General features: G+C 40.6%; 1 protein-coding gene across 1 annotated transcript in view; it reads left to right on the plus strand.

Moving 5' to 3' along the window:
• The first annotated feature begins 1,374 nt into the window (after positions 1 to 1,374).
• mep1a.2 (meprin A, alpha (PABA peptide hydrolase), tandem duplicate 2) overlaps positions 1,375 to 24,679 on the plus strand; it is a 29,781-nt gene continuing 6,476 nt past the window's right edge. Inside the window, exons 1-9 of the mRNA XM_050058483.1 lie at positions 1,375 to 1,455; positions 1,561 to 1,585; positions 1,674 to 1,727; positions 1,825 to 1,862; positions 2,842 to 2,917; positions 3,016 to 3,133; positions 3,328 to 3,503; positions 4,157 to 4,378; positions 5,144 to 5,290. Coding sequence (XP_049914440.1) covers positions 1,393 to 1,455; positions 1,561 to 1,585; positions 1,674 to 1,727; positions 1,825 to 1,862; positions 2,842 to 2,917; positions 3,016 to 3,133; positions 3,328 to 3,503; positions 4,157 to 4,378; positions 5,144 to 5,290 — 919 coding nt within the window. The 5' untranslated portion in view covers positions 1,375 to 1,392. The remainder of the gene's footprint in view (positions 1,456 to 1,560; positions 1,586 to 1,673; positions 1,728 to 1,824; positions 1,863 to 2,841; positions 2,918 to 3,015; positions 3,134 to 3,327; positions 3,504 to 4,156; positions 4,379 to 5,143; positions 5,291 to 24,679) is intronic.

Genomic DNA, 24,679 nt, shown 5'->3' on the forward strand with positions numbered 1-24,679 from the left:
ATTTTCACCTTCCCACATATGTAATAATTTCCTGCAAATGTAATAGTAACATTTGCGGAAAATTGTGTGTTACGTTTGTAGTAGGCAGCTGCTGTTACGTTTGTGGGAAATTTATTACATTTGCGGGATTATTACATTCAAAGCTGCAGATTTGTATTACGTTTGTGGTTTATTACGTTTGTGGGCTGTTATTACGTTTGCGGGTGTAACAAGCACTTTAGTAATTGCACATGGCACTGTAGTTAACAATATATGCACTTTATTAGCAGGGCTTGCACAGAATATTTTGCACATTGCATATTTGCACATTTCAATCAGTTATTTAATGGCTTTATTAAGGGGTAAGTAGCAGTAGGCATGTAACGGAAAATATTGTGTGTTAATTATATTTATTTATTTATTTATTTTATGTTAAATACAGAGGAGACATATGTTTCGCTACCTGTTCATGGAAGGGACCAAGATAGCAGAGTAGGCATGTCCTTGCCGCTGGCTAGGCAGTAAGTCTGTCTGTTTCTGGTTAATTAGGCTAAACTGACAAATAATCAGTTGTATGTACAGGCTGAAAAATGCCGTCGATAAAAATGGAATTTACTGTTGGTTTGGACATAAGGGGTCAAGCTGCTGATGCTCTTCCACTAGTCCCTTCTCCCTTCCCTTTGTAAAATGTCTTTAAATTAAAGAGCTTTTACTTGAATGCAATATTCTAGCACTCCTGTGATTAAAGTCAGGATATCTTGGCCTGTGTCACCTCAGTTTATGTTTTATCTCTCTTGTAAGTCCCTGAACATTTAGAAGTACAATAATAAAACACTCAAGTGCTTCTTTAATGTAATCTAAAACAGCAGAGCAGTGCAGTAATTATAAGATAGGGAAAATGAAATATAGCACCTTATCAGGTGTTATGACTCAACGGATTAAAGTTACAGCACTTTGTTTTTCACTCTCTGTCCAAAAACTTAAATGCACACTTTGAAGGCATCATCACTAATAAATCACTACAGGAGGATTGAAATAGCATGTACGAGCAGTCTCTTCACAAACAGGATGTGGTGTCTGCATTGTAAGATTGCTTTCTGCTGAATGAGTCTACATGACTTGGTAAAAGACAACTATCCCCAGCCACAGAGAGGCCAGAGGTCAAACCCATCTACAACATAACTGCCTGTTTAATAAGATCTAAAATCAGATTTGATATCAATTTGTCTTTGATTCTGCTGCCTTTACAGGGTCGAAAGTTTATTGCTGTCATTATCTGTGCATGCCAAAAACAGCAGACATGTGTGAAGTGCCTGTTACTCATTAAACACTATAATCCAGATCAAAGTTCCCCTCGGCTGCTGTCTTTATGGGCAAGTTTACAATGGAATCAGTTTGTGTCTGAATAACAACATGGCCTCTGGAGACAGTTTGAGGAAATTTGCTGCACTGATTGGAGTCTTTGTAGTTTTAAAGGTAGGGAATTTTTTGAAGTATTTGAAACAGAGCTGTGTTATGAAACTGAATAAAAAAAGTCTTTGTTGAGGGGTTTAAATATAGACATCTCTTTTTCTGTGCTAGGTGCAAGCTGTTCCGACACTTACTGGTTGGTTCCTATTAACTTTATTCATCATGTGCACATAAACCTAGCTTGTATTTTGCTTTCTAGTTGTAACCGTGAATATATATTCCAGGTGATGATGCAGATGCTGGTGAACTTAGAGATGACATACTTGAGATCAACAGAGGTATTCTTTTTAAGACCTGTCTCCTGTCAATACATGCTTCATATGCTTTGTTGACTGATATTTGGATGTAACAAAAATGTATTTCTCACATTTTCAGGGTTAAAACACCTGTTTGAGGGAGACATTGCTGGTGACGTAAGTACACAGAGTGTCTGGGTAGGGATCATGTTTGTCATGAACTTAAAGGTCCAGTATGTAGAAGTGAGGGGGATATATTAGCAGAAATGGAATATAATATATTAAGTGTTTTCTTCAGTGTATAACTAGCTGAAAATAATGGTTGCATTTTCGATACCTTAGAATGACTACATAGGGAGGGGGTCCTTGTCTACAGAGTAGCCCAGAACGGACAAACTAAACATTGGTTCTAGGAGACCTCTGTGGATAATTCAGCTCCTGGTAAAAACATTTCCTCAACGTAAAGTTACATAATTAACGTAAAGTTACAGATGTAAGGTTTAGGCAAGTAAAGTTACTGTGGTTAGTTTTAGTAAAAGAAACAGGACTTAAACTCAAACTCAAACTTTATTTATTTGTATAGCACTTTTCATACATTAAAAATGCAACACAAAGTGCTTCACAGAATAAAAAACAAACAAAAATAATACATACATATTGAAAACCCGCCCCTCCCACCCCCACATATAAACACACACACACACACACACACACACACACACAGTCAATATAGTCAATAACATGGCTGAGCACTGAGGAGGATGTGTCAAGTACGTGTCTTAAAATGAATTCACATGGTTACGAACATGTGTCCAACAGCTCATTGGTCACATGATCGTAGCCTTCGAAAATACGTGGGTTATACATTAATTATTGGCTTATGATTACATGGGATATGCATGAATTTGGGTGTATTAGTTTTTGTAGGAAAACGTACAAACAGATTATGAGAACAGCCTGCTCCAAGATATGAAACCTCTGTGGATAATTTGGCTCCTGGTAAAAACCTCCTGAACTATGAACACTGAGAAAATTTTAACCAGGAGAAGTTTCAGCTGGTTGTAATCTGCAATTCACTACTAGTCACTACTAAATCCCTCTAAATCTTACACACAGGACCACTGAATGCTCTCAATGCTTTTATTGTGTCTTGCAGGCCAGTAGGAATGCAATCCTTGACCAAACAAGAAGATGGAAGTTTCCCATCCCCTATATCTTAACAGATTCTTTAGGTACACTGTGCACAATGAGATACATTTTCACCAACATATATTGGATGAGTGGGTAAATATACATGTACTGATTTGAAAATGACTTTCTTTCATTCTAGAACTGAACGCTAAAGGTGTGATTCTGCAGGCTTTTGAGGAGTACCGTCTGAGATCCTGTGTGGACTTCAAGCCCTATGAGGGAGAGAGCAGCTTCATCTCCTTCATCAAGGAGTCTGGGTGAGCTGCCGCATTCTGCACTGACTCAGGAATGATGTTGGCTGTTACACAACTTTATGGGCCACACTGTCAAGCCACCAAAGGCATACAGAATCAAAGATAAGGGAATGCTGATGCAGTAAATTTCTATTTAGAGTTCACCAACAGCACCTTAGATTGTGCTATCATTTAAATTTTCCATTTCATCACTTCAGATGCTGGTCATATGTTGGAGATGATAAAAAAGGCCAGAATGTGTCCATTGGGGCCAGGTGTGACACTAAGTCCATTGTGCAGCATGAGCTCCTCCATGCTCTGGGGTTTTACCACGAGCAGTCTCGCTCAGATAGAGACGACTATGTAAAAATCCGGTGGGACCAGATTGAAGAAGGTGGGTCACATTTTTTGTTTAATCCACTCACCTTGGAACACTTTAACAAGTCACTGGCCAGACTCTGTAACATTTTAGGACTATTTAAAATGATAGCAACATTTCACAATTCAGATATGCATTAAACACATTTCATATTCACTTAACTGAACAACTAATTGTTGACAAAGATTATTTCCCCATGAGGTTTCAATCACATAGAGTGGGAGCAACCTTGTTGTCATGAAAATGTAGACATTCCAATCTACTTTTTCACTGTGCTTTAAGGATTTAGGGTAATTTAGTGATGTCTAGTGGTGAGGATTACAGCTGAAACTACTGTACATACACTGATCAGCCACAACATTAAAACTACTGACAGGTGAAGTGAGTAACATTGACCATCTCATTATAATACAATGTCCTGGCATGTAGTCAAGTAACCCCCCCGTAGCAATGGCTATGGATGGATTGGTGGTCCATGCAAAGCGGCATCCACATGAATGCCAGGACCAAAGGTTTGCCAGCAGAATATTTCATTGTAATGAGATGGTTAATGTTATTCACTTCACCTGTCAGTGGTTTTAATGTTGTAGTGTATCAGTGTATGTTATGTGGTAGCACTGTTAGAGGGAGTTGACATAGTGTAACATTACGTTACTTTCTCCTCACAGGGATGGAGCATAATTTCAAGAAGTATGAGGATGACTTCATCACTGATCTGAACACGCCGTATGATTATGAGTCTATCATGCACTACAGGCCGCTGTCCTTCAACAAGAATGACAGCATACCCACAATCACCACCACCATACCATACTTTAATGAAGTCATTGGCCAACGGCTGGACTTTAGTGCTGTAGACATTGCCAGGCTCAATCGCATGTACGACTGTGGTGAGTGTTGTCTCCTTTCACCTGTCTAAGGGTTAGAGAAAGGCAAATGGTTCTCACCCTATATCCTAGCCAGGAAACAGGTTAGGAACCCGCAACATGCAACACTTTTGTTTTTGCTTTCATTTTTCATAGGTTTAACTTAAAGATCAAATACTTTTTTTATGCAAACAAGACTTGGTTTTCTCAAATTTTGGTTGCAAGTGTGTGTGACCATCAAGCCACACCTGTGTGGTAATGATGCTGTTTAATCAGCATCTTAACACCTGTCAGCTGGATGGGTTATCTTGGAAAAGAAGATGTGCTCACTAACAGATTTTAACACATTTGAGAGAAATAAGTCTTTTGTGTGCATGAAAAAAAAGTCTTGGCTTTTTTAACTGAAAATGGGATCAAAAACAAAAGTGTTAAAATTTTTGTTCAATGTAAATTATGGATTTATTGTCACACTAGGCCTAAAATACATTCATGTTCTCCCCTTTAATCTGCACCAATAGAATTATCACCAAAATCTGTGGTCCCCCTTTACTTTCCAAAAATTTTTGTTTATTATGCAGCTTGTTCTGCTGCCCCATAGTGGCAACTGAACTCAATAAATGCAACTTTTAGAGACCCACTAGAGAGAATTTTACGTAAACATCCCACTAATACTTTGTAGATCGTCCATATCCCCAATTAAAACCAAGCATGTGCGCCTCTCTGCCCTCTCTGTAGTGCTGTGAGTTTTGTAATGTAGGTGGTTAACTGTTAATAATTTCCTTGTTCCAGCCAACACACACACTCTGTTGGACCAGTGCTCCTTTGAGCTGATCAACATCTGTGGAATGATCCAGAATGAGGAGGACAACGCAGACTGGGTTCAGACGCTGAGCAGTCCGGCAGATACAGATCACACCCTGGCAGGGCGCTGCAGAGGTACTGAAAAGTTTATCAAACTGTAAAGAAAACATCTTGTAATTCAAGAATTTTGACAAAGAAGTGTCATGCAATCCAGCTCCACGTGGAGGCTGTTTGACTATGTGGGTATAAGCAAAAATTGGTAACACTTTACATTAAGGTACTGTAATAAGCGCTAATTAATTCTTAATAAGCACAGATTAACAGTTAATGAGTACTTACAAGACGGTATAAGATGCTTATTAACATTAATAAGACTAGACTAAGTGTTTATTACAGCATAACTGACCGAGTTATTATTGCTTATAGGAGCATTATAAGCACTTAATAGAAACTTTGGTAACAGTCTATAAACCTATACTAAATATTAATAAGATGTATATTTACATTAATTATAATTTATAAGGGTTAATTATAGAATAATAACCACATTTATTACTGGTTTATAAGACACTATAATATCCTATAAGATGAAATTAATAAGGTGTTTATTAACATTAATGAGACTATAAGAAGTTAATATAAATGCCATATTATGGTTAATAAATGCTTAATTATGCACTTATTAATAGTAAATAATGATGCTTTGCAGCTACCAGATCTAAAGTGGGAACAGTGTCGTATAAAGGTTAATAAACTATTAATATGCACTTATTAACAGCTCATAATGTGTCTTTGCAGCTATCGGATCTAAAGTGGGAACAGTGTCATATAAAGGTTAATAAACTATTAATATGCACTTATTAACAGCTGGATCTAAAGTGGGAACAGTGTCTTGTTGACATTCATAAACTCTTTATTATGCACTCATTGAGGTTAATAATTCTATTAATTATGCACCTATTGCAACATCCAGATATCAATCATTATTTCAACATTAAAGAATTCTGATGCCTTCTTTTCACTCTAATGTTATTATTTTCTTTAGCAAAGGATCATGGGAATCTCATTTCCTCAAAATGGCATACTAAGACAAACATGAGTTATTTGAACTTAAAAATTTGAGCAGATTGATTCAGAGTTAGCTGCTTTATTCACTTGTGATGAGAATTCAGCCTACCAATGGTGGTGAAAACACAACATAAGGACATATTTCCTTTTCATATTGATTTTTAATGCAACCACCATTGTCATTGTTAGTAAAGTGTCTCACGCTGAAAATAACATCAACATTTTGCCACATTTAGCTTCAAACTATGTTTAAAAAAGTGTTGTGAATTTTTTAACGTCACCTTTTACCACATTTACAGCAATATTTGTTAACTTAGAAATATATGAAATAGTTAAATCTAAATATTAAATGTGGCACCTAAATGTTAAATGTTAAATCTAAATATTAAATCTAAATGTAAATGTTAAATATAAATATTAAATCTAAATCTAAATCTAAATGTTAAATCTAAATGCTAAATGCTAAATATAAATATAAATGTTAAATCTAAATATTAAATTTAAATCTAAATGCTAAATCTAAATCTAAATGTTAAATGTTAAATCTAAATGTTCTGGGTGAAACTAAATATTTAGCTAATATGCAAATTCACACTGCCGGTCACCAGAAGTACCAAAATAAAAGCTTGAGATGGTCAGACTGTGATTACAGAATCTAATAACGAATTAAAACCAACTTATCGGGGGAAATGAACACTTGAACATACATTAGCATGATAATAACTACCTAAAATAACAAGAAACATGTTCGGAGAAATTTTATTTGATGTGTACTTTGAGTTGTTGAGTTGTTGCTGTAAATGTGGTAAAAGGTGACGTTAAAAAATTCACAACACTTTTTTAAACATTGTTTGAAGCTAAATGTGGCAAAATGTTGATGTTATTTTCAGCATGAGACACTTTACAAATGGCACCCCATAGATGCACAGCTTCTCTCATCAGTGTCTGACTTTTATAGCCTGAGTGTCAGACTGAAGCTCCCAGAACCTTCAGTCTGACATGGCTTCCATTGAAGGCGATTTACAAGGGGGAGGGAATTTGATTTTTCCCTAAGCAATCAGTAGAGATCAACGACTCACCCAGAATCTGGCATCATTAGTATCCATGCCTCGGGGGTGCCGAAAACAAGCGAGCATTGCCCGTTTAAAATGTCTCCGTCGTCGTGCACGCCCAGCTGCATCGCCGTTAAATCCAGTTTAGCAGCTTCCTTAATTTGATCCTCCATTAACGCGAGTAGTGGCGAAATACCTTGATAGCATCGTTAATGTGGTCTGTAGGATCTGTAGCGGTTGCCATTGTTGCTATCCTCACCAGTTACCCACCGGCGTACAGCTTGACATCAGCATGGCGCTGATTGGGTAATCGCTAGACCCGCCCCCACCCCCGGCGTTCATTGGTCCGTCCATCGTTTGGACGAGATAAATCGCAAATTCATTGCAGTATGCCAGACCAGAAATGCAAGCCTACTCAGTTGAGTGGGCGGGGTCTATGGTCTGGAACCAGGCTATGACTTTTACATAGAGGGAAATAACTCAAAAACAGCATGCAGAACTGTGTAGGCTTCTTCACTGTGGCTGCTCGATGTAAACAACAGAGCCTACTTTAACACACTAACTTACCACAGGGGCAGAAACAGATGAAACATCATCTTCAGAGTCCCGACGCCAAGTGTCACATCCTACTCCAACTGGAGTGGCACTGGAGGAGTTTGCATCAGTTGTTTCAACCATCTCAGCATTGCTAGGTTCTGTGCTCTGATGAGGAGTGGCAAGCATAGCTGGCAAGTGGCACCCAGTGTGACCATCATGCAGTGAGTTGAGTTCCTTGTGTGCATGCGTGTGCGTGTGGAGCCAGATCAGGTGCAGCAAAAGCCACTGTATTTTTGCTGTTCATAAGTTTTTATTGAAATTATTCAAGTGACGTTCAGATACCCATACGTAATGATGTTGTAAATAACACCCATTTCCATATTCCTTTGACCTTTTTTTTTTTTTTTTTGCTGTGCCGGAATTGTCCCAGACACATCATCTTTGTGTCCCAGTAGCAATTTTTATAGTCCCCGGGACGTTGAGAAACTGTTAGTTTTGAGTCCTTAGAGCATATTAATAATTTATTGAGCTTTATACGACACTGTTCCCACTTTAGATCCGGTAGCTGCAAAGGATCATTATTAACTATTAATAACACCTTATTAATTTAATCTGATAGGGTCTTATAGTGTTTTATAAACCAGTAAGAAATGTGGTTATTGTTCTATAATTAACCCTTATAAATCATAATTAATGTAAATAGACATCTTATTAATTAATATTTAGGATAGATTTATAAACTGTTATCAAGTTTCTATTAAGTGCTTATAATGCTCCTATATGCAATAATAACTATGTTAAGTGTGCTATAATTGACACTTATATAGTCTTATTAATGGTAATAAACATCTTACTCTGTCTTATAAATGCTCAACACTGGTTAATTGGTGCTTATTAAGCATTAATTAACGCTTATTACAGTACCTTAATAAAAAGTGTTACCCAAAAATTATGTGTTTTTTCTTTTTGCTTAAGGTAGGGTAATCTAATAAAGGAGGGGTGAAAAAAAAGGTGGAAACTTCTGATAGACCCCTATACATTCACACAAAAAAGAAACAGTAGGACAGCTGACGCACATAAAAACTGAGTGAGGCTGTTTCTTTGAGCGGGATGAGGTGAGCTGCCTGACCACAGGTAGGAAGCAGGAAAAGACAAAGAGCAAACTTAAAAAGAAAAAAATGATTTCTCATGGACACAGCAAGAAAATGCCCATGGGAAATTTTTGGCGCAAACAAGCTCTACCACCTGAAGCTGCTAATATGCTGCAACATTGAGGCATTGGTAGAAGAGATTGTGTGCAACTCCAGGAAAAAGGAGTGCATGTATGGTCAGTGTGAAAGGTGTAGGCAGAACAGCTGTCCAGTTACTGTACCTTACAACCCCACAGCCATGGTCTTCTACTCATAGTAGTCAGAGAGTGGCAACACTGTCATTCAAAAGGGAAAAAACAGATGGAAGACCTAATCGAGCTGTTCAGTCAACAGCTGACAAAATTAAGAGGCATGTTTTTAACATTAGGCAGCACTGAAGATACACCTGTCACGTCATAAGTGCATAGTGCAAGTGACTTCCGGTTTGGGAGAGGACGCTGGCCCTTTTGGCTGCCGCTTCTCCCTCCGACTAAAAAGCTGCTGGAAACTATCGTTTTGCTAGTTTTTCCCAGAGGTGGGAAGTAACTATTTACATTTACTCACGTTACTATAACTGAGTAGTTTTTTTTGTGTAATTGGTAATTTTTTTCAGTAGTTTTTGAAATCTGTAATTTTACTTTTACTTAAGTATATTTTGACTGAAGTATTGTACTTCGCTACATTGGAGATCACATCCGTGACTGAGTAAAAAAAACTAAACAGTTTTCAACTAAATGGAAACCAAAAGGGTGAATCTTGGAAATCTCGCGTGGAATTGACCCAGAACAAGTGGCTGGTGCCGGCAAGTTACTGGAGAGAGAGATGGAGGAGGGTGGGAGTGCTTCATCAGAAGCACAAGCTGACGCAGCAGTTGAAATGAACGAAGAAACGAAAGAAAACCCCGCGTGCACAGTGCCGTTTATAATTGTCGGTCGGAAAAATGCGGCCCGAGCTGCGTTCTTGTGTGCTCAGCTGTGTGTGTGTGTGTGTGTGTGTGTGCGCGTGCGTGCGCATGTGTCGATGTGTGTGTGTGTGCGCGAGAGCAGAGGAGGATTGTAAAGGTGCGACCATGTAGAGACAGAAATGACATACCGTCATGTAAACAATATGTCATCACGTTTTAAGGTGAAATGTTTCACCATATAACACGATAAATAGCATATTGTTATGTTATTATATGAAGCGTCTGTCGCACAAAATAATATAACTTTAGTTTATGAAGAGATAAGATGGAGGCCTCTCCTCTCCTCTTATATGCTTTACACACAAGTGTATGAATTGACCTGGATATGAAGCATCCGTAGCGCCAAATAATAATAGATGGTAGTTTCTAAAGAACTAAGACAAAAAAAGAAAAATAAATCAGCAGCTGCGGTCATATTTCAGCAGCGGAACACCACCGCTGCTAGTTGCATATAGGGGAAACACTGTTGCTCAATGGATTTGTTCTGTTTTGGAATACACAGTATTCTTCCAAATTAGTGTTAGTGTAGACTATTTTAATATTCAGAATTTCGCTTCGACAAGCTCTCTCTTTTTTGACCATACACCTGTTTTCATCCCTGAGAATAATGCCCAACAACATTGCTCCAAAAGTTGCTCTGTGTATCATCAGTCTAACAGTTGTGCTGGTGAGTCAAAATGAATGAGGGCTGTGCAATATTAGACAAAACTGACAATGCGACGACGATTTTGTATACTGTGATACGTATTGCAATAACTTGAATAGCACTATTTGGAAAGAAGTCATCATTTGGGGTTTGGAAAGGCTGTATTTGCATGAAATATACATTTTACAATCAAACTGTCATGGAAATTGAGAACTTCACAACCTAAAGTATTAACCAGCAAAATAAGTATGGCATATTGCCTTTGACTAATATTATACTGATATGATGAACTTACACTGCGAGTCTCACAATGTGACTATTGCACAAGAACACATTGCGATGATGATGCTCTTATGATATTGTTCAGCCCTAAATTTAATTGAATTCTATGGTTCATCATAGTAAAATAACCAGTTTTTGGATTGGATTTATGACCCCTGGACCATTTTTGCACTGCATAGGAGTGACCCCCATCAAGTTGTTGGAAGTAACTAAGCAACTTCTACTCTAAGTACATTTTAAATATACAACTTTTTACTTTTACTTGAGTAGATTTTTAGATGGGTAGCTTTACTTGTACTTAAGTAGAATTTCATCAGAGTAAAGTTACTTTTCCTTGAGTTAAATTTTTTAGTACTTTTTCCACCTCTGGTTTTTCCGTACTTGGCTCTCCAGTACACGTCCTCACAGCTCCTCCGGTTCAACCACCGTACACTTCCCTCAACGGACATCACCACAATGCTTCAACCGTTCTGCCTTGTTCGACGTCACCCCTACATCCACAGAGAGTCTCGACGCAGGTTTTTCCACAACTTCACAGATGAAAACAGTATTCCCTCACTCTGGTCTGACTGCACCTCACGCTCTTCCGCGCTGTGCCAAAACATTATACGTCATCCGAGCACTCGTCACAGGATCCAAGTTAACGTCCTGCCACTGCAAACTTCTGCCTCATGGACTTCAAAACAAAAGCCTCTCAAAGCCTGCATTAAATTTTAAACTGCTTCAACCTCACCCAGCATGTGAATTCTGGGTGAGGTTGAAGCAGTTTAAAAGCAGAATTCTGGACCTGGTTTGCTTAAACCCCTCCCTCACCATTCAAGATCTCTCCCTAACCGACCTCACAATCTCTGACCACCTGGCTGTCACTATGATTGTCAACGTCCCTGTCCCCAACCTCAAACAAACCTAACCTTCCATAACCTCAAATCTCTCTGTCCCACCTCCCTCTCATCCTCCATATCTGGCTCCATCACTAGCTCCTCCATCCCCACAAATCCAAACCCTTCTGACCCTATTGACTTCTACAATCAGACTCTCTCCACCTGCCTCAACAAGCTCACCCCTCTCAAGACAATAACTGCCTCTTTCACTCATTCCTCTGGTTCACCCCAGAACTACATAATCTCAAAAAGCAACGACGACAACTAGAACGTCTCCACAAGAAAACCGGTCTCACTGTCCACGCCCACGCCCTCAAAGACCATGTCACACTGTACAAAACTGAACTTAACAATGCCCACTCCAGATTTGTCCTTGCCTCAGACTCTGGTTCCCTCACTATCCTCCTCCTCCTCTGCCTCAGCGCCGCTTTCGATACCATTGATCATTCCATCCTAATCAACCGTCTACAGTCATCTCTTGGTATCACCGGCTCGGCACTCACCTGGTTCACCTCCTACCTTTCCGATTGTCAGCTCTACGTATCCATCAGCAACTGCAAGTTCCATATCACCCCAGTCACCCTAGGTGTCCCTCAAGGCTCTGCGCTTGGCCCCCTCCTCTTCATCCTCTACATGTTATGCCGATGCATCTCCACCAAATCCATCACTCCAGTCATTCTTTCCACTATCACAAACTGCCTGACTGACATCAAATCCTGGATGGACAACAACTTCCTGAAACTAAACAGCAATAAAACAGAACTCATCATTACTGGACCCAAAGCTTTCCTACCCTCTCATCAGGACTTCTCCCTCCACATAGACGGTCACAATGTCACTTCCTCCCCCTCTGTATGGAACCTCAGTATCATAATCGACCCCACTCTCTCCTTCAAACCCCATATCAGCAACATCACCAGGACATCATTCTTCCATCTCCGCAACATTGCCCGTCTCCGCACCTCCCTCACCCACTCCACTGCAGAAATACTCATCCACGCCTTTATAACCTCCAAACTCGACTACTGTAATAGCATTCTCTATGGTTTTCCTCTACCAGCCTTCAAAAATCACAACACATACAGAACTCTGCTGCCTGGTTACTCAACCGCACCCCCTCCAGAGACCACATCACCCCTGTACTCAAACAGCTTCATTGGCTCCCTGTCCGATACCGCATCCAGTACAAACTCCTCCTCATCACCTACAAAGCCCTCAATAACCTTGCCCCCTCTTATCTCACTGACCTCCTCCACCGCCATTCCCCCACCCACCGACTTCGCTCTGCTGACTCCAACCTCCTGACCCTCATCACTAGAACCAAGCACCGAACCTTGGGGGACCGAGCCTTCGCCACCACTGCCCCAACCCTCTGGAACTCCTCCCCACTCAACATCAGAAATGCAGACTCCCTACAGATAAAATCACTGTTAAAAACCCATCTGTTCAAACTGGCCTTTTCCTAGTTTCCACCAGTCACTTTTCATTTTTCATTTTTATGCGGCATGTCAAGGGACTATATTCAACTTATCTTGCATTGTAACATGCATTATGACAACTTAATAAGGTTTATATTTGTTTATAAATGAAGTGGAGGAGCCTACAAGTGTTTTGTTTAGTTTGTCTCAGAGGCTGCAGAGGTAGCCTGGTTCCAGACCATAGACCCCGCCCACTCAACTGAGTAGGCTTGTCTCACTGGTCTGGCATACTTCAATGAATTTGCGATTTATCTCGTCCAAACGATGGACGGACCAATGAACGCCGGGAGTCTAGCGATTAGCCAATCAGCGCCACGCTGATGTCAGGCTGTACGTCGGTGGGTAACTGGTGAGGATAGCAACAATGGCGACCGCAACAGATCCTACAGACCACATTAAGGATGCTATCTTGGTATTTTACCACTACTCGCGTTAATGGAGGACCAAATTAAGGAAGCTGCTAAACTGGATTTAACGGCGAGGCATGGATACTAATGACGTCAGATTCTGGGTGAGTCGTTGATCTCTAATGATTGGTTAGGGAAAAAATCAAATTCCCTCCCCCTTGTAAATCGCCTTCAATGGAAGCCATGTCAGACTGAAGGTTCTGGGAGCTTCAGTCTGACACTCAGGCTACTGCAGAGGGGCTCCGCAGCTCCGCTCAGCTGTCTGCTGCTGCTGCGAGAGATCAAATTTCATTGGGGGCAGGGAAAAGTGGGAGGGAGTCAGCCTCCCACTTTTCCCTGCCCCCACTTTGCCCTAATTACTGGATTACTACTGTACTATACAGTATATACTATACTGTACTATTACTACTATTATTACTGGTTTATCCAGTTTGCCCTAATGTCTTGGTGTCCTTCTGCTTCTTTCTTCTTTGTGAGAAGTGTATCTTTTTTGCCCCATTAAAGGTTTATTCTTTGTGTTAATTAATATTAACTATTATTAATATTAGAATAATTGGTTATGGTGACCTGCCTGACTTCACGCCTTCTTTTCCCATGTTCCTCTTGTTTCCTTTCCACACCTTTATCTTGTCAGGTAATTTGGGACTCAGGTTGGCTCAGGTAGAGCGGCACTACACAGTTTTTTGACCGCATTTGATTTGTCCTTAAATAGGTTGTCTTAGAGGCTTGAAGCCGTTTTTTGGTTTATTTTTTATATAGTCAATTGGGGCTGTTTTATGAGAATATTTTCGCATTTCTTCTAGAATAAATAAGTTCATTTTTATACAATTCTCATGGGATCCCTCCCTTTTTTTTTTTCCTTCGTTTTTTTTGGTCAATTCAAGCGTGTCTGACTGCAAGCGGCATACCTGAAGCCAGAAGGCAGCAAGATTGGTTCGTATAACTGCCTTACAGTAACGTGTGTATTGGTGGTTAATACAGCATTACTGCCACCTAGTGGATTGGAAGTGCATTATACCTATAATGGGCATTTATTGGAAAAATAGCTTAAATGCGACCCCCAGTGGTAAAATTAGGTATATAATTAGATATATCGGTTTGGTTAGATATTTGGCCTTAAATCAAACTGGTTGGAAAATGTTCAAACCGGTACAAGCCTACACCCCTCTCTGTTTCATCACAGTGTCCTCATCCAAACAAAATGGCCTTTCTGCAATATGGGAACATCTCAGATCTGTGCTGTACCACATCATACAGGACTACCCAGCGTTGAGGGTGCTGCATTTTCTAAGTGACAGTCCCTGCATGCAGCACTGGCAGCATGGTAACCTCTACCTCTTTAGCACAGAGGTTTCACACAAAGGGCATGGAATTTCTTTGAGGTGAACCAATTAGAGGGCACCCCTGATGGAGTTGGAGGAGCACCTCAGAGACAAGTAGATGACCTTTTCAGCAAAGGCCTTCACATACTTGATGCAAGGTCTCTGTTCAAAATCCTGGCCAGAAGAGAAACATCCATCAAGCTGTTATATGTGGAGGAGGAGCATATTGAGAAGGCAGTGAAAAGCCTCAGAACATTGCACTGATTTCCTCAGCAATGCGCCTCCATCAGGTTGTCACACTGGCAAGAGGTAACCTGATGTGCCCTGATGTCAGATGCATGAGTGCAACTACGAGGCTTGATTGTGAATGCCATGACTCCCAGGTCTTCAGTTTTCCCTGTGACCAAACTTCAGTTCAACTCAGTAAAGTTCACTGACCCACGCCAGAGGTTATTGGAAGGTGGTGTGTGGTCAGATACGACAGTGACCTCTGCCCAGGGATTGTGATGCCCAGATCAAATGCATGCACAGCATAGGGGAGAATAGATATTTTTGGCCTGTGCAAGAGGATACACTCTGGTATCTGTATGATGATATAGTTCATTTTATCCCTGCCCCCCTACCAGTCACTGCCAGCCATGGAGATTCAGAGAGACAAATGAGCGGCTCTTATTCAGTAAAATGATGTAGTCTTGACTGTGAAATATGTTATTGGATGTGCTGAAATGTTACCATCTTCACAGTGAAAATGAAGCCTTGCGTGTTTAATATGTGATAAAGTTTGCATGGCCATTCTCAGTCTCTTAATTGACAAAATTTGTGTTATATGGTTAACTATGCAAGTTTTTTTTTTACCTCATTGCCTCTGATGAAATTTGTTACCTCCTTCAATGTGAAAATGAGGCTTTTCACTTTGATATGTGATGATTGGTTTGTATGGCTGTGCAGTGTAGGCAGGAGAATGTGAGTCCTGTCATCCATTACTCTTGTCAGCCCTGTTACCTTAACGTCAATCCTGTTGTCATTAATTTCATAAAAATTGTGACCATTAAAATGGACTTTTAACTCTTATCATTATAATTTAAACTATATTATATTTTGGAGCAGACCATTCTTTCAATATTTCTCTTATAATTTTTTTTTCTTAATAGACATGTGATCATCATGCAAAATTAGACTGCACTTGATAATCTGAATGAAAAATATAAAATTGGAAAAAAAATCCACATCTGAAAATAATCTCATTGAAGGCAGGGACTAAAGTACTGCTCCTAAATGTGCCATCTATTACATATGTCTACTTGACTACTATCAAAATTAAGGAGAAAAACAGTCATAAAATATGAAATTCCGCAGCCTGAGATGGCACAAAACATTCAGACATACGTACATATTTAAAGGATATCATATGAATCATTGTATAAGGATATGTGCAGGATGTGATTTTGCCAAGTATGACATGCTCCTGGATCAAGCTCTGTACATACTCCACAAGAACAGAAAAATGTGTTATTTTTCTCGAGGTGGCAAGAGCAAGAACAAAGTTCTTTCTGGCCAGGACATTTTATACTTCATGAGAAACTCAAGTGCAGAACTCCTGGGAAGTCCTCATAGGCCCCTACCACTGCCGCATATGTCACACATGCTTTTCCGCATTAACCACGCCCACTTCAAATTTCTGACATCACACAATAGTTCTCGGAGACCACATAAAATAAAAGTTCTGCCCAATTGATGTGTCGAGTACAAGCTGCAAGAACTCCCAAACCAGGGCTGCGAGAAAAGAATTACATCATTCTTTTCTTGCAGCCCTGCGAGAGAGAACAAATTTCTTTGTTCTTGTGGAGTATGTAAAGGCCTTCAACATTCCACATTGCATTCCAGGACCAACAATTCAATCAACCAATCATAGCCCTCTGACATCATCAGAATGCTGCTACTGTACTTCTACTTTCCTTTGTGCTTCTTCAGAGCTAAGCTAGTTTTTTAAAAATGAAATTAGTAACAATTAAACAAAATCTTCAGTAACATTTACAAAAACATTTTAAGCTACTGCAGGGTTAGCAAGTTAGCATGCTGACTAGGTTAGTTGTGCTAACAAGTAAAATTGCTGATAGACTTATACTACTGAACTAGCTTGTTAAGGAGGTAGGATATGTTAACAAGTAAGCTTGCCAAAAGGCAGAAATATTGTTCATTAATATTAACAGGAAGGATAATGTCATTTTGCAATTGCAAAGACCTGCAAAGGACACATTTTGTTCCTTTTTAATAGCCTATTCCAAACTATTTTTGCAAGATTGCAGTGCTAGTGTTGACCCAGGACCACCACTGCCATGTTGACCTTGGATAATTTATTTGTTGATCCAGAACCACCATCATCTTTATCCTGCATAATTTGTTTAGGTTAATCCAGGACCATCATGTTGATTGTAGGAAATATTGATGTTACGTAATTTATAATTTATTTTGTGGCAGCATTTATTAAATAAATGCTCGCCGAAATTCTCCACCATTACATATATGTAAATTTTAATTTGATTATAAACAGTTTATTCAGGTGCCTATGTTTTTCACCATGAATACTGTAGGGTTTGATTAGCTCAATATTAGCAGAAAGTGACGTTAATGAGAATGATTAAACATAACCACTTTAATTATTCGTCCAGCGATATAATTTCATAGTCAGACTAATAAAACCACACCTCTTGTTGATCAGACAGAAAAATGTTTAACGCACTTTGGGGAAATTATTAATTATCAGATGTCAATTCAAATAGAGCTCAAATAGCCAGGATCTTTGCACCCGTAAAGTGACTGAATGTAATCTTACAAAAAAACAAAACGACGACTTCATAGGCAAACATTTATTCTAACTACTGACACAGAAGACCAAGACACAATACAACTAACAACAAACAAGACAATGAGTAAATGCAACTATGAGTGGAATGAAATGAATACAGCGATGCATAATGAATGAATGAACGAATGACCAGAGTGAACCAGATGAAGCAGTGAGCAATGGTAAGATAATTAGCAGAGGAAACTTTGACATGGACCTGTGAAAAGCACCATTCAACAGCTGAGAGGCATGGGAAGCAAAAAGGGAAACATCTGAAAACTTAGGGGAAATCCTAGTTTTATCTAATGCTCCCTACCATACTTAAACTACGCATCAAACCCCAGCAAAGGAAAATGATGTTGTTTCACCTGAGTTGTAGCAGAACAGAAAGAAGATGCTCTGGAGGGGGAAGAGGAAAAGGCAGCGTTTCTCCTTGGTGTTGTCCTTCTTTTCTCAGTCGAACTCCTGGAGCCTTTGTTCGCTTATGGGCGTTCCTGAGCCCAAATGGCAACCATGGCTCGGGTGAGCTTTTGCCCTCCATGTCGGTCATCTTCACACACCCAGTGTGGGCATGCAGGAGTCTGCCTTTCTTCAGTCCTGACCTTGTTGGTCCAGGACACAGGAGTTAGGCAGACTTTGTGGCATGAAGTTCTTTCTGTTGGTTCTGCTCGGGATGCAATCAAATTGTCTGGCGGGACCATGCTAGGATGGGGCCCAGCATGGCCCGCCGGCTTCTCAAAAGTTCTTCTTCCAGATCTTTGTTCCTTTCTCTCTCTCACTTTTCTTTAACCTCACTCATCTTATAGTTGTTCCAAGGGGTTGAGACTGACAGGCAGGCTCCGGCCTCTGCGCTGTGATTGGCCTTGCCAGCTGTCTTCTCAGGTTGATGTCCAGCAGGAGCAGTTCAGTGTCACTGGCGGGACATTTCACTCCTCCCCTCCTGTACCTTTGCTAATTTAAAGTTTTTTCACTCCTCCCCTCCTGTACCTTTGCTAATTTAAAGTTTAATTTTCTTTAATTGCTTCCTAGATGGTTAATGAAGCTTGGAACATTTCTAATACTTCCATATTTATCAATGTGGCGCTGTCTGCTATTGAATGGTACCAAACACACATTGTCTGCAACAGGATATTACCAACTTATAAATAAGTGGTCAACAGACACTACTAATTCAGACTGAAATGTTATACATGGTAATCATGTTATAACATCATAGATATATGTACATGTGTATGTATATGCACTGAAATAAAATAGAGAGAAGGGTGAAGCATAAAATTACAATTCAACATGTTGGTTCCTGGAATCCACGTTTCTGTCTTTCCTCTTAAAAGACAACTGCAGGGAAAAGGGGGTGGTATCACATTAGCATACAGTACACACAGACGTCTGCACCATAGGGGACCTGGTGCCGAGTGACATCTCGCTTGGATCTTCTTCCTGGGTAACACCAACATGTTAAATAATAAAGTTATGTTTGAAACACCTTTCAGACCATGTGACTGAGTTTGTCTCTGAAGTGACCCAGTGGTTGGTCACCGATTCGTCTTTGATGTCAGGAAGCTGAGTGAAAGTCCATTGGTGTGAATCCAGAATAAACAGGCTTGATCACCCTACATGATCCTGGATAAACATGTCGATGATGGTCCTGGATAGAGTTGCTTATGTTGTTCCAGGACCACAGGGGCGCCGCCAGGAATTTTGGGCCCTTGCTTGCTTTTTTTTTTTTGCTTTTATTACCAGGTCACTTAGCTATGTTCCTTCTGCCAACGGTAATTAGCCCTTTGGCTATAATTGGGTGCATTTACATTTGATTTTTAAATGTTTATTAATGTACATTGTCCCTCTATACAAAATAAAGGTAAATTAAATTAAAATGTTGATCCTAAATAGAATCGCTGATGTTGATCCAGGGCATCACTGCTATGTTGATGTCCATCCATCCATCCATCCATACATTTTCATCCGCTTATCCGGGGCCAGGTTGCGTGGGCAGCAGGCCGAGCAAAGCACCCCAGACATCCCTCTCCCCGGCAACACTTTCCAGCTCCTCCTGGGGGACCCCAAGGTGTTCCCAGGTCAGACAAGATATGTAATCCCTCCAGCGTGTTCTGCGATCTCATTCTTTCGGTCACTACCCAGAGTTCATGACCATAGGTGAGGGTTGGGATGTAGATGGACCAGTAAATCGAAAGCTTTGCTTTCCGGCTCACCTCCCTCTTTACCACGACGGACAGGCGCAGTGCCCGCATCGCTGCAGAAGCCGCACCGACCCGCCGATCCATCTCACGCTCCATTCTATCTTCACTCGTGAACAAGACCCCAAGATACTTGAACTCTCTCGCTTGAGGCAGTAACTCTCCCCCAACCCGGAGAGGGCAATCCACCGGTTTCCGACAGAGAACCATAGCCTCACACTTGGAAGTGCTGACCCTCCCAACTGCTTCACACTCGGCTGCAAAACGCGCCAGTTCATGCTGGAGGTCATGGTGTGATGGAGTCAACAGCACCACATCGTCTGCGAAAAGCAGAGATGCAATTCTGAGGTCCCCAAACCAGACCCCTTCCTCCCCCCGGCTGCACCTCGAAATCCCTTCCATGAAGGTCACAAACAGGATTGGTGATAAGGGACAACCTTGGCGGAGGCTAACACCCACGGAGAACGTGTTCGACTTTACATCAAGTATGCGGGCACAGCTCTCACTTTGGTCATACAGGGACTGGATGGCTCGTAGCAGCGAGCCTGCCATGCCGTACTCCGGTAGTACCCCCCCCGTAAGACCCCCCCGAGGGATGCGGTCATGAGCCTTCTCCAGGTCCACAAAGCACATGTAGACTGGATAGGCAAACTCCCACGACCCCTCCAGCAGCCTCGCAAAGGTAAAGAGCTGGTCCGCTGTTCCACGGCCAGGATGGAATCCGCATTGCTCCTCCTGAATCTGAGATTCGACAATCGGTCGGAACCTCCTTTCCAGCACCCTGGAGTAAACTTTACCCGGGAGGCTGAGCAGTGTGATACCCCAAACCTGAAAAGGCATGTCAGCCAAGACAGCCCAACAGTGCCCAGAGCCTTCAGCATCTCAGGGTGAATCTCATCCACACCTGACACCTTGCCACTGGGGAGCGTTTTAACTACCACAGCAACTTCTGCCAGGGATATGGGCGAGACTTCCCCGGAGTCTTCAGGCTCTGCCTCGTTCACAGTGGTAGTGATGGCCGGGTTCAGGAGGTCCTCAAGGTGCTCCTTCCACCACCCGACAATGTCCCCAGTTCGGGTCAGCAGTTCTCCCTCTCTGCTGAGCACAGCCTGAGACAAGCCCTGCTTCCCCTTCCTGAGCCGGTAAACGGTCTGCCAGAATATGTTGATGTAGACATTAACAAATTATCCAGAATCAATCTGAATATTAAAGCTGCAAGCAGCGTTGGGCGGGACCTCGGACTCTCGCCGTTTCGGCCTCCAGCTCACGCAGACAGTGCAAATTATTCTTAAGAGTCGAAATGTTGAGAAAACAAGCAATGTCAAGAGTACGCAAGGTCATTTTTGGCAATAGAGGGACTTAATATAACAGTACGTTACAATATGTATTTAATTTTCAACCGATGTATTAACTAAAATGTAACTGTGATATGTCAGCTATGGAAACAAAATGTCTTCTCCAAAACATCCACATTGAAATGAAATACACTGTAATGATAAATAAATTATATAATGTTAACAACAACATGGTGTCTGTTGTACTGTCAAGAATTGAAGTGTTCCCCATGTACTGTAAAAAACAAAGGTCTGTGGTGACAGTACTCCTGGTTTGTTGTGTAACACATTATAATGTAAATAAATTCTGAAGATTTAAGATTCTGAAAGATGTGTATACTTTCCTGATGTTTGTAACACTCTGTTATGGACTTTTACTTGAAATGAGGTAATTTGCTGTAACCCTCCAGGTCATTCAGTTGGGTTCAGAGAAATAATATTGATGAAAATAAATGGAAATACTTTTAAGGTTATTTTTAAAGTATCTTAAAACCCCTTGACCTGTTGAAGAGCTTGGGTGTACAACAAATGAATGTGGTCATTTTCAAGTTCATTTAAAAAAATGTAAAGGGTTCTTATGACGGTGGTGTGAGCTTATATTTTGAAAGTTGTAGACATAAGCCATGTGACCTAATGAAACTTTGACATGTGTGATGATCAAACAACACATCCATATTCATTTTAAATCATGTGACCTAGTGGAAGCGTGATTGATGTGTACCGGCTGCTGTGAAGATATAAGTAACAGCAGGTGGACACAAATATATACTAGTTAATTTCAGTGGAAAAACTGAGCAGAGCTACATGTATTTGAACGTGTGGTGCTGCAGCACAGTTGTAGTTACAGATTTGATCAAATTCTAAAAGAGGCAAAAGGAAATACTGTATCATATTTTTGCTATCAGGCATTTATTTAGGAAGTTGTAGGAATGAGCCACATGAGCTGGTCAGTTTGGTGAACGTGTGTACTGTCAGGCATGTGTGATGATGAGAAATACCCACAAACATTCAGTGTAGTTCCTTATAAATTTACCTAGGAAAAGGCAGACGACATGATTTAGTAGTGGAACTTTTATGGCTTCTGAAATCCAAACTGCAGAAGAAATGAACCCCCCATGCCATGGGAGGTTGCAGCTGGGGTGTGTGAGATTGTGTGGTTTTGTTTATGTGTTTGTGTGTGGTTACTCAGCTGTTGACTAAAGGGATACTCTGATAAGTAAGTCACTTGTCATGCTGCATAATACATGTGCTACAATTACTAAGCACTATGTGTGTATAATATTACAATACGTTACAATATGTATTTAACAGTCATAATCACAAAAGTAGCAACAGTATTATCAGTAATAAAGGCTGTAGTATGTGAGAGATGGAAAACACTGATATACAGTATAATGTGTAGATGCTGTTTAAAATGAAGATTCTGCAGCTGCAAGATCTGGCTTTGAGATTGTGAGACACGCACACACACAGAGGGCTGTGTGTGTCTAGGTGAAGGCGTTGTTATGACGATTAATGAGATGCATGCAGCAGACAGGAGAACAGAAAGGGAGAGACATGCCGTGAGACCAGGCAGATTAACATGGCTTTAAAATGCCTCCTCCTTTGAATTCGCAAACTGTGGGTCCAATCGTCAATCTGAGCATACCAGCAGAGAGATACACTCGTCCCGAACGCAGATATTACTTTTTATGTTTGTGGTCGCAAGTTAAAGATGTGTTGCCACTCAGCTGTTTTCCAGAAATTTCTCCTCTCAGTTTATACAGGAGTGAATGAGAAAAAAATCAGCGCTCTCTTCGCTTGGGAACTCACTGACCCAAATGTCTAAGTGTGAGTGATCCATGGTGACACCAGTACGACCAGGACAAATGTTCCTACGTTTTTTGGTATAAATTGTGTATGTACAACGAAAATTGTGACCTTGGCAGCCAGTTAAAGACAAAAGTTTTAGATATGATGAAAGATGAAAACATGAGTGAATAGATGAGACCTGTGGCAACATTTCAACTTTTAAATGGAGTCTGTAGCACAAAGTATGGAGAAGGTGTATGGGCTCCAAAAAGGCCAATGTTTGCTCCCTTTCTCCATTCATTTTCTATGGGACAGCTTGAGGTTTTGTTTAATGTCACCTTTAAGAGCCCCTAAAATCCAAAGCATTCCAGTAATGACAAAGTTATTCAGAAGATCTGTTCAGCAGGAGTTGGCCTGGCATGTGTGCAAGTTTGAAGCCGATGCGATAAACAGTGTAGGAGGAGATATTTTTTTAAAAAGAGCATTTTTGAGGCAAAATCTTACTTTGAAAGGGCAAATAACTCACTTCCTGTTGGATTTAGGAATGTCAGTGTATGATTTGTAGGTCTTGATGAGACAAACAAGCCAGTTTTGGTTTGATCTTTCTACTACATTCCTATGGGCCGCAGCGGTCATTTTAGTGTGTCTAGGTGGCGTCAGAGCCCATTTTTGTCCTTTGGCCGAGGTCCCTAAGTGAGGTCCCTAATAATGATGGGTCCTGGATAAACGTAACCAAATCTATCCAATTTGCAAATGTTCTAGTCTATTTTACTTTTAAGCCAATCTAGTTAGCAAGCTAATTTGCTAACTCCGCTGTATCTTATAAGATTCTTGTTTAATGTTACTGAGGATATTGTTTAATTGTATTAACTTCAACTTGGTTCAACTTTAACTTGGTTAATTGCAATGTTGGTCTAGGAACGCAAAGTGGGACGTAGATGAAGGAGCATGTCAAATCATGTTAAGCAAGGATAATACTCATGCTTGTAAAAAAGTATGTTATCCACACCAGATACTTTTTTCTTTTGGGGCTGTATTCACAAACATTCTGAGAACACTCTCAGAAAGCTCCTAACTTAGTCTTAAAACCTTTGGTAAGGAGTCCTAGCTTAGGAGTGATTTAGGAAAGTTCTCAGAGCAACGTTAAGCAAGGAGGGACAGAAACTTTTATCTCAGTGAAGGCATGTGGTTGATCCTGTTGCTAGGTGTGATGCTTGCTTTTAACAGATGGAGTTGGTTGTCACAGACACACCCTTTCGTGAGCCTGCAAGGTTTGGACACCCAGTGGAAATTAAATGTACTGCTGACTGTGAAAGTGTTCTCATTGTTTGTGTGATCACTCAGCTGATGGAAGGTTGAGACAGATTGAAGTAATCACTGCGGCACTGTTGCATTTTTCCAAATATCTTGGTATTGATCACTTTATGTCCAGCATTATAGTGTTAGGTGGGAAATGTGTTCGTATCCCTATCAACCACACAGTATTCCTACACAATCTTGTTTGTTGCATCTCATTTACTCACTGTCATCCAGTATTTGGAAAATATTTCTCTGACCTCTTTGTCACTTTCTTCTCTGCTTAAGGAAAT

The sequence above is a fragment of the Epinephelus moara genome, chromosome 12, assembly GCF_006386435.1.
Source record: "Epinephelus moara isolate mb chromosome 12, YSFRI_EMoa_1.0, whole genome shotgun sequence".
NCBI classification, from domain to species: domain Eukaryota; kingdom Metazoa; phylum Chordata; class Actinopteri; order Perciformes; family Serranidae; genus Epinephelus; species Epinephelus moara.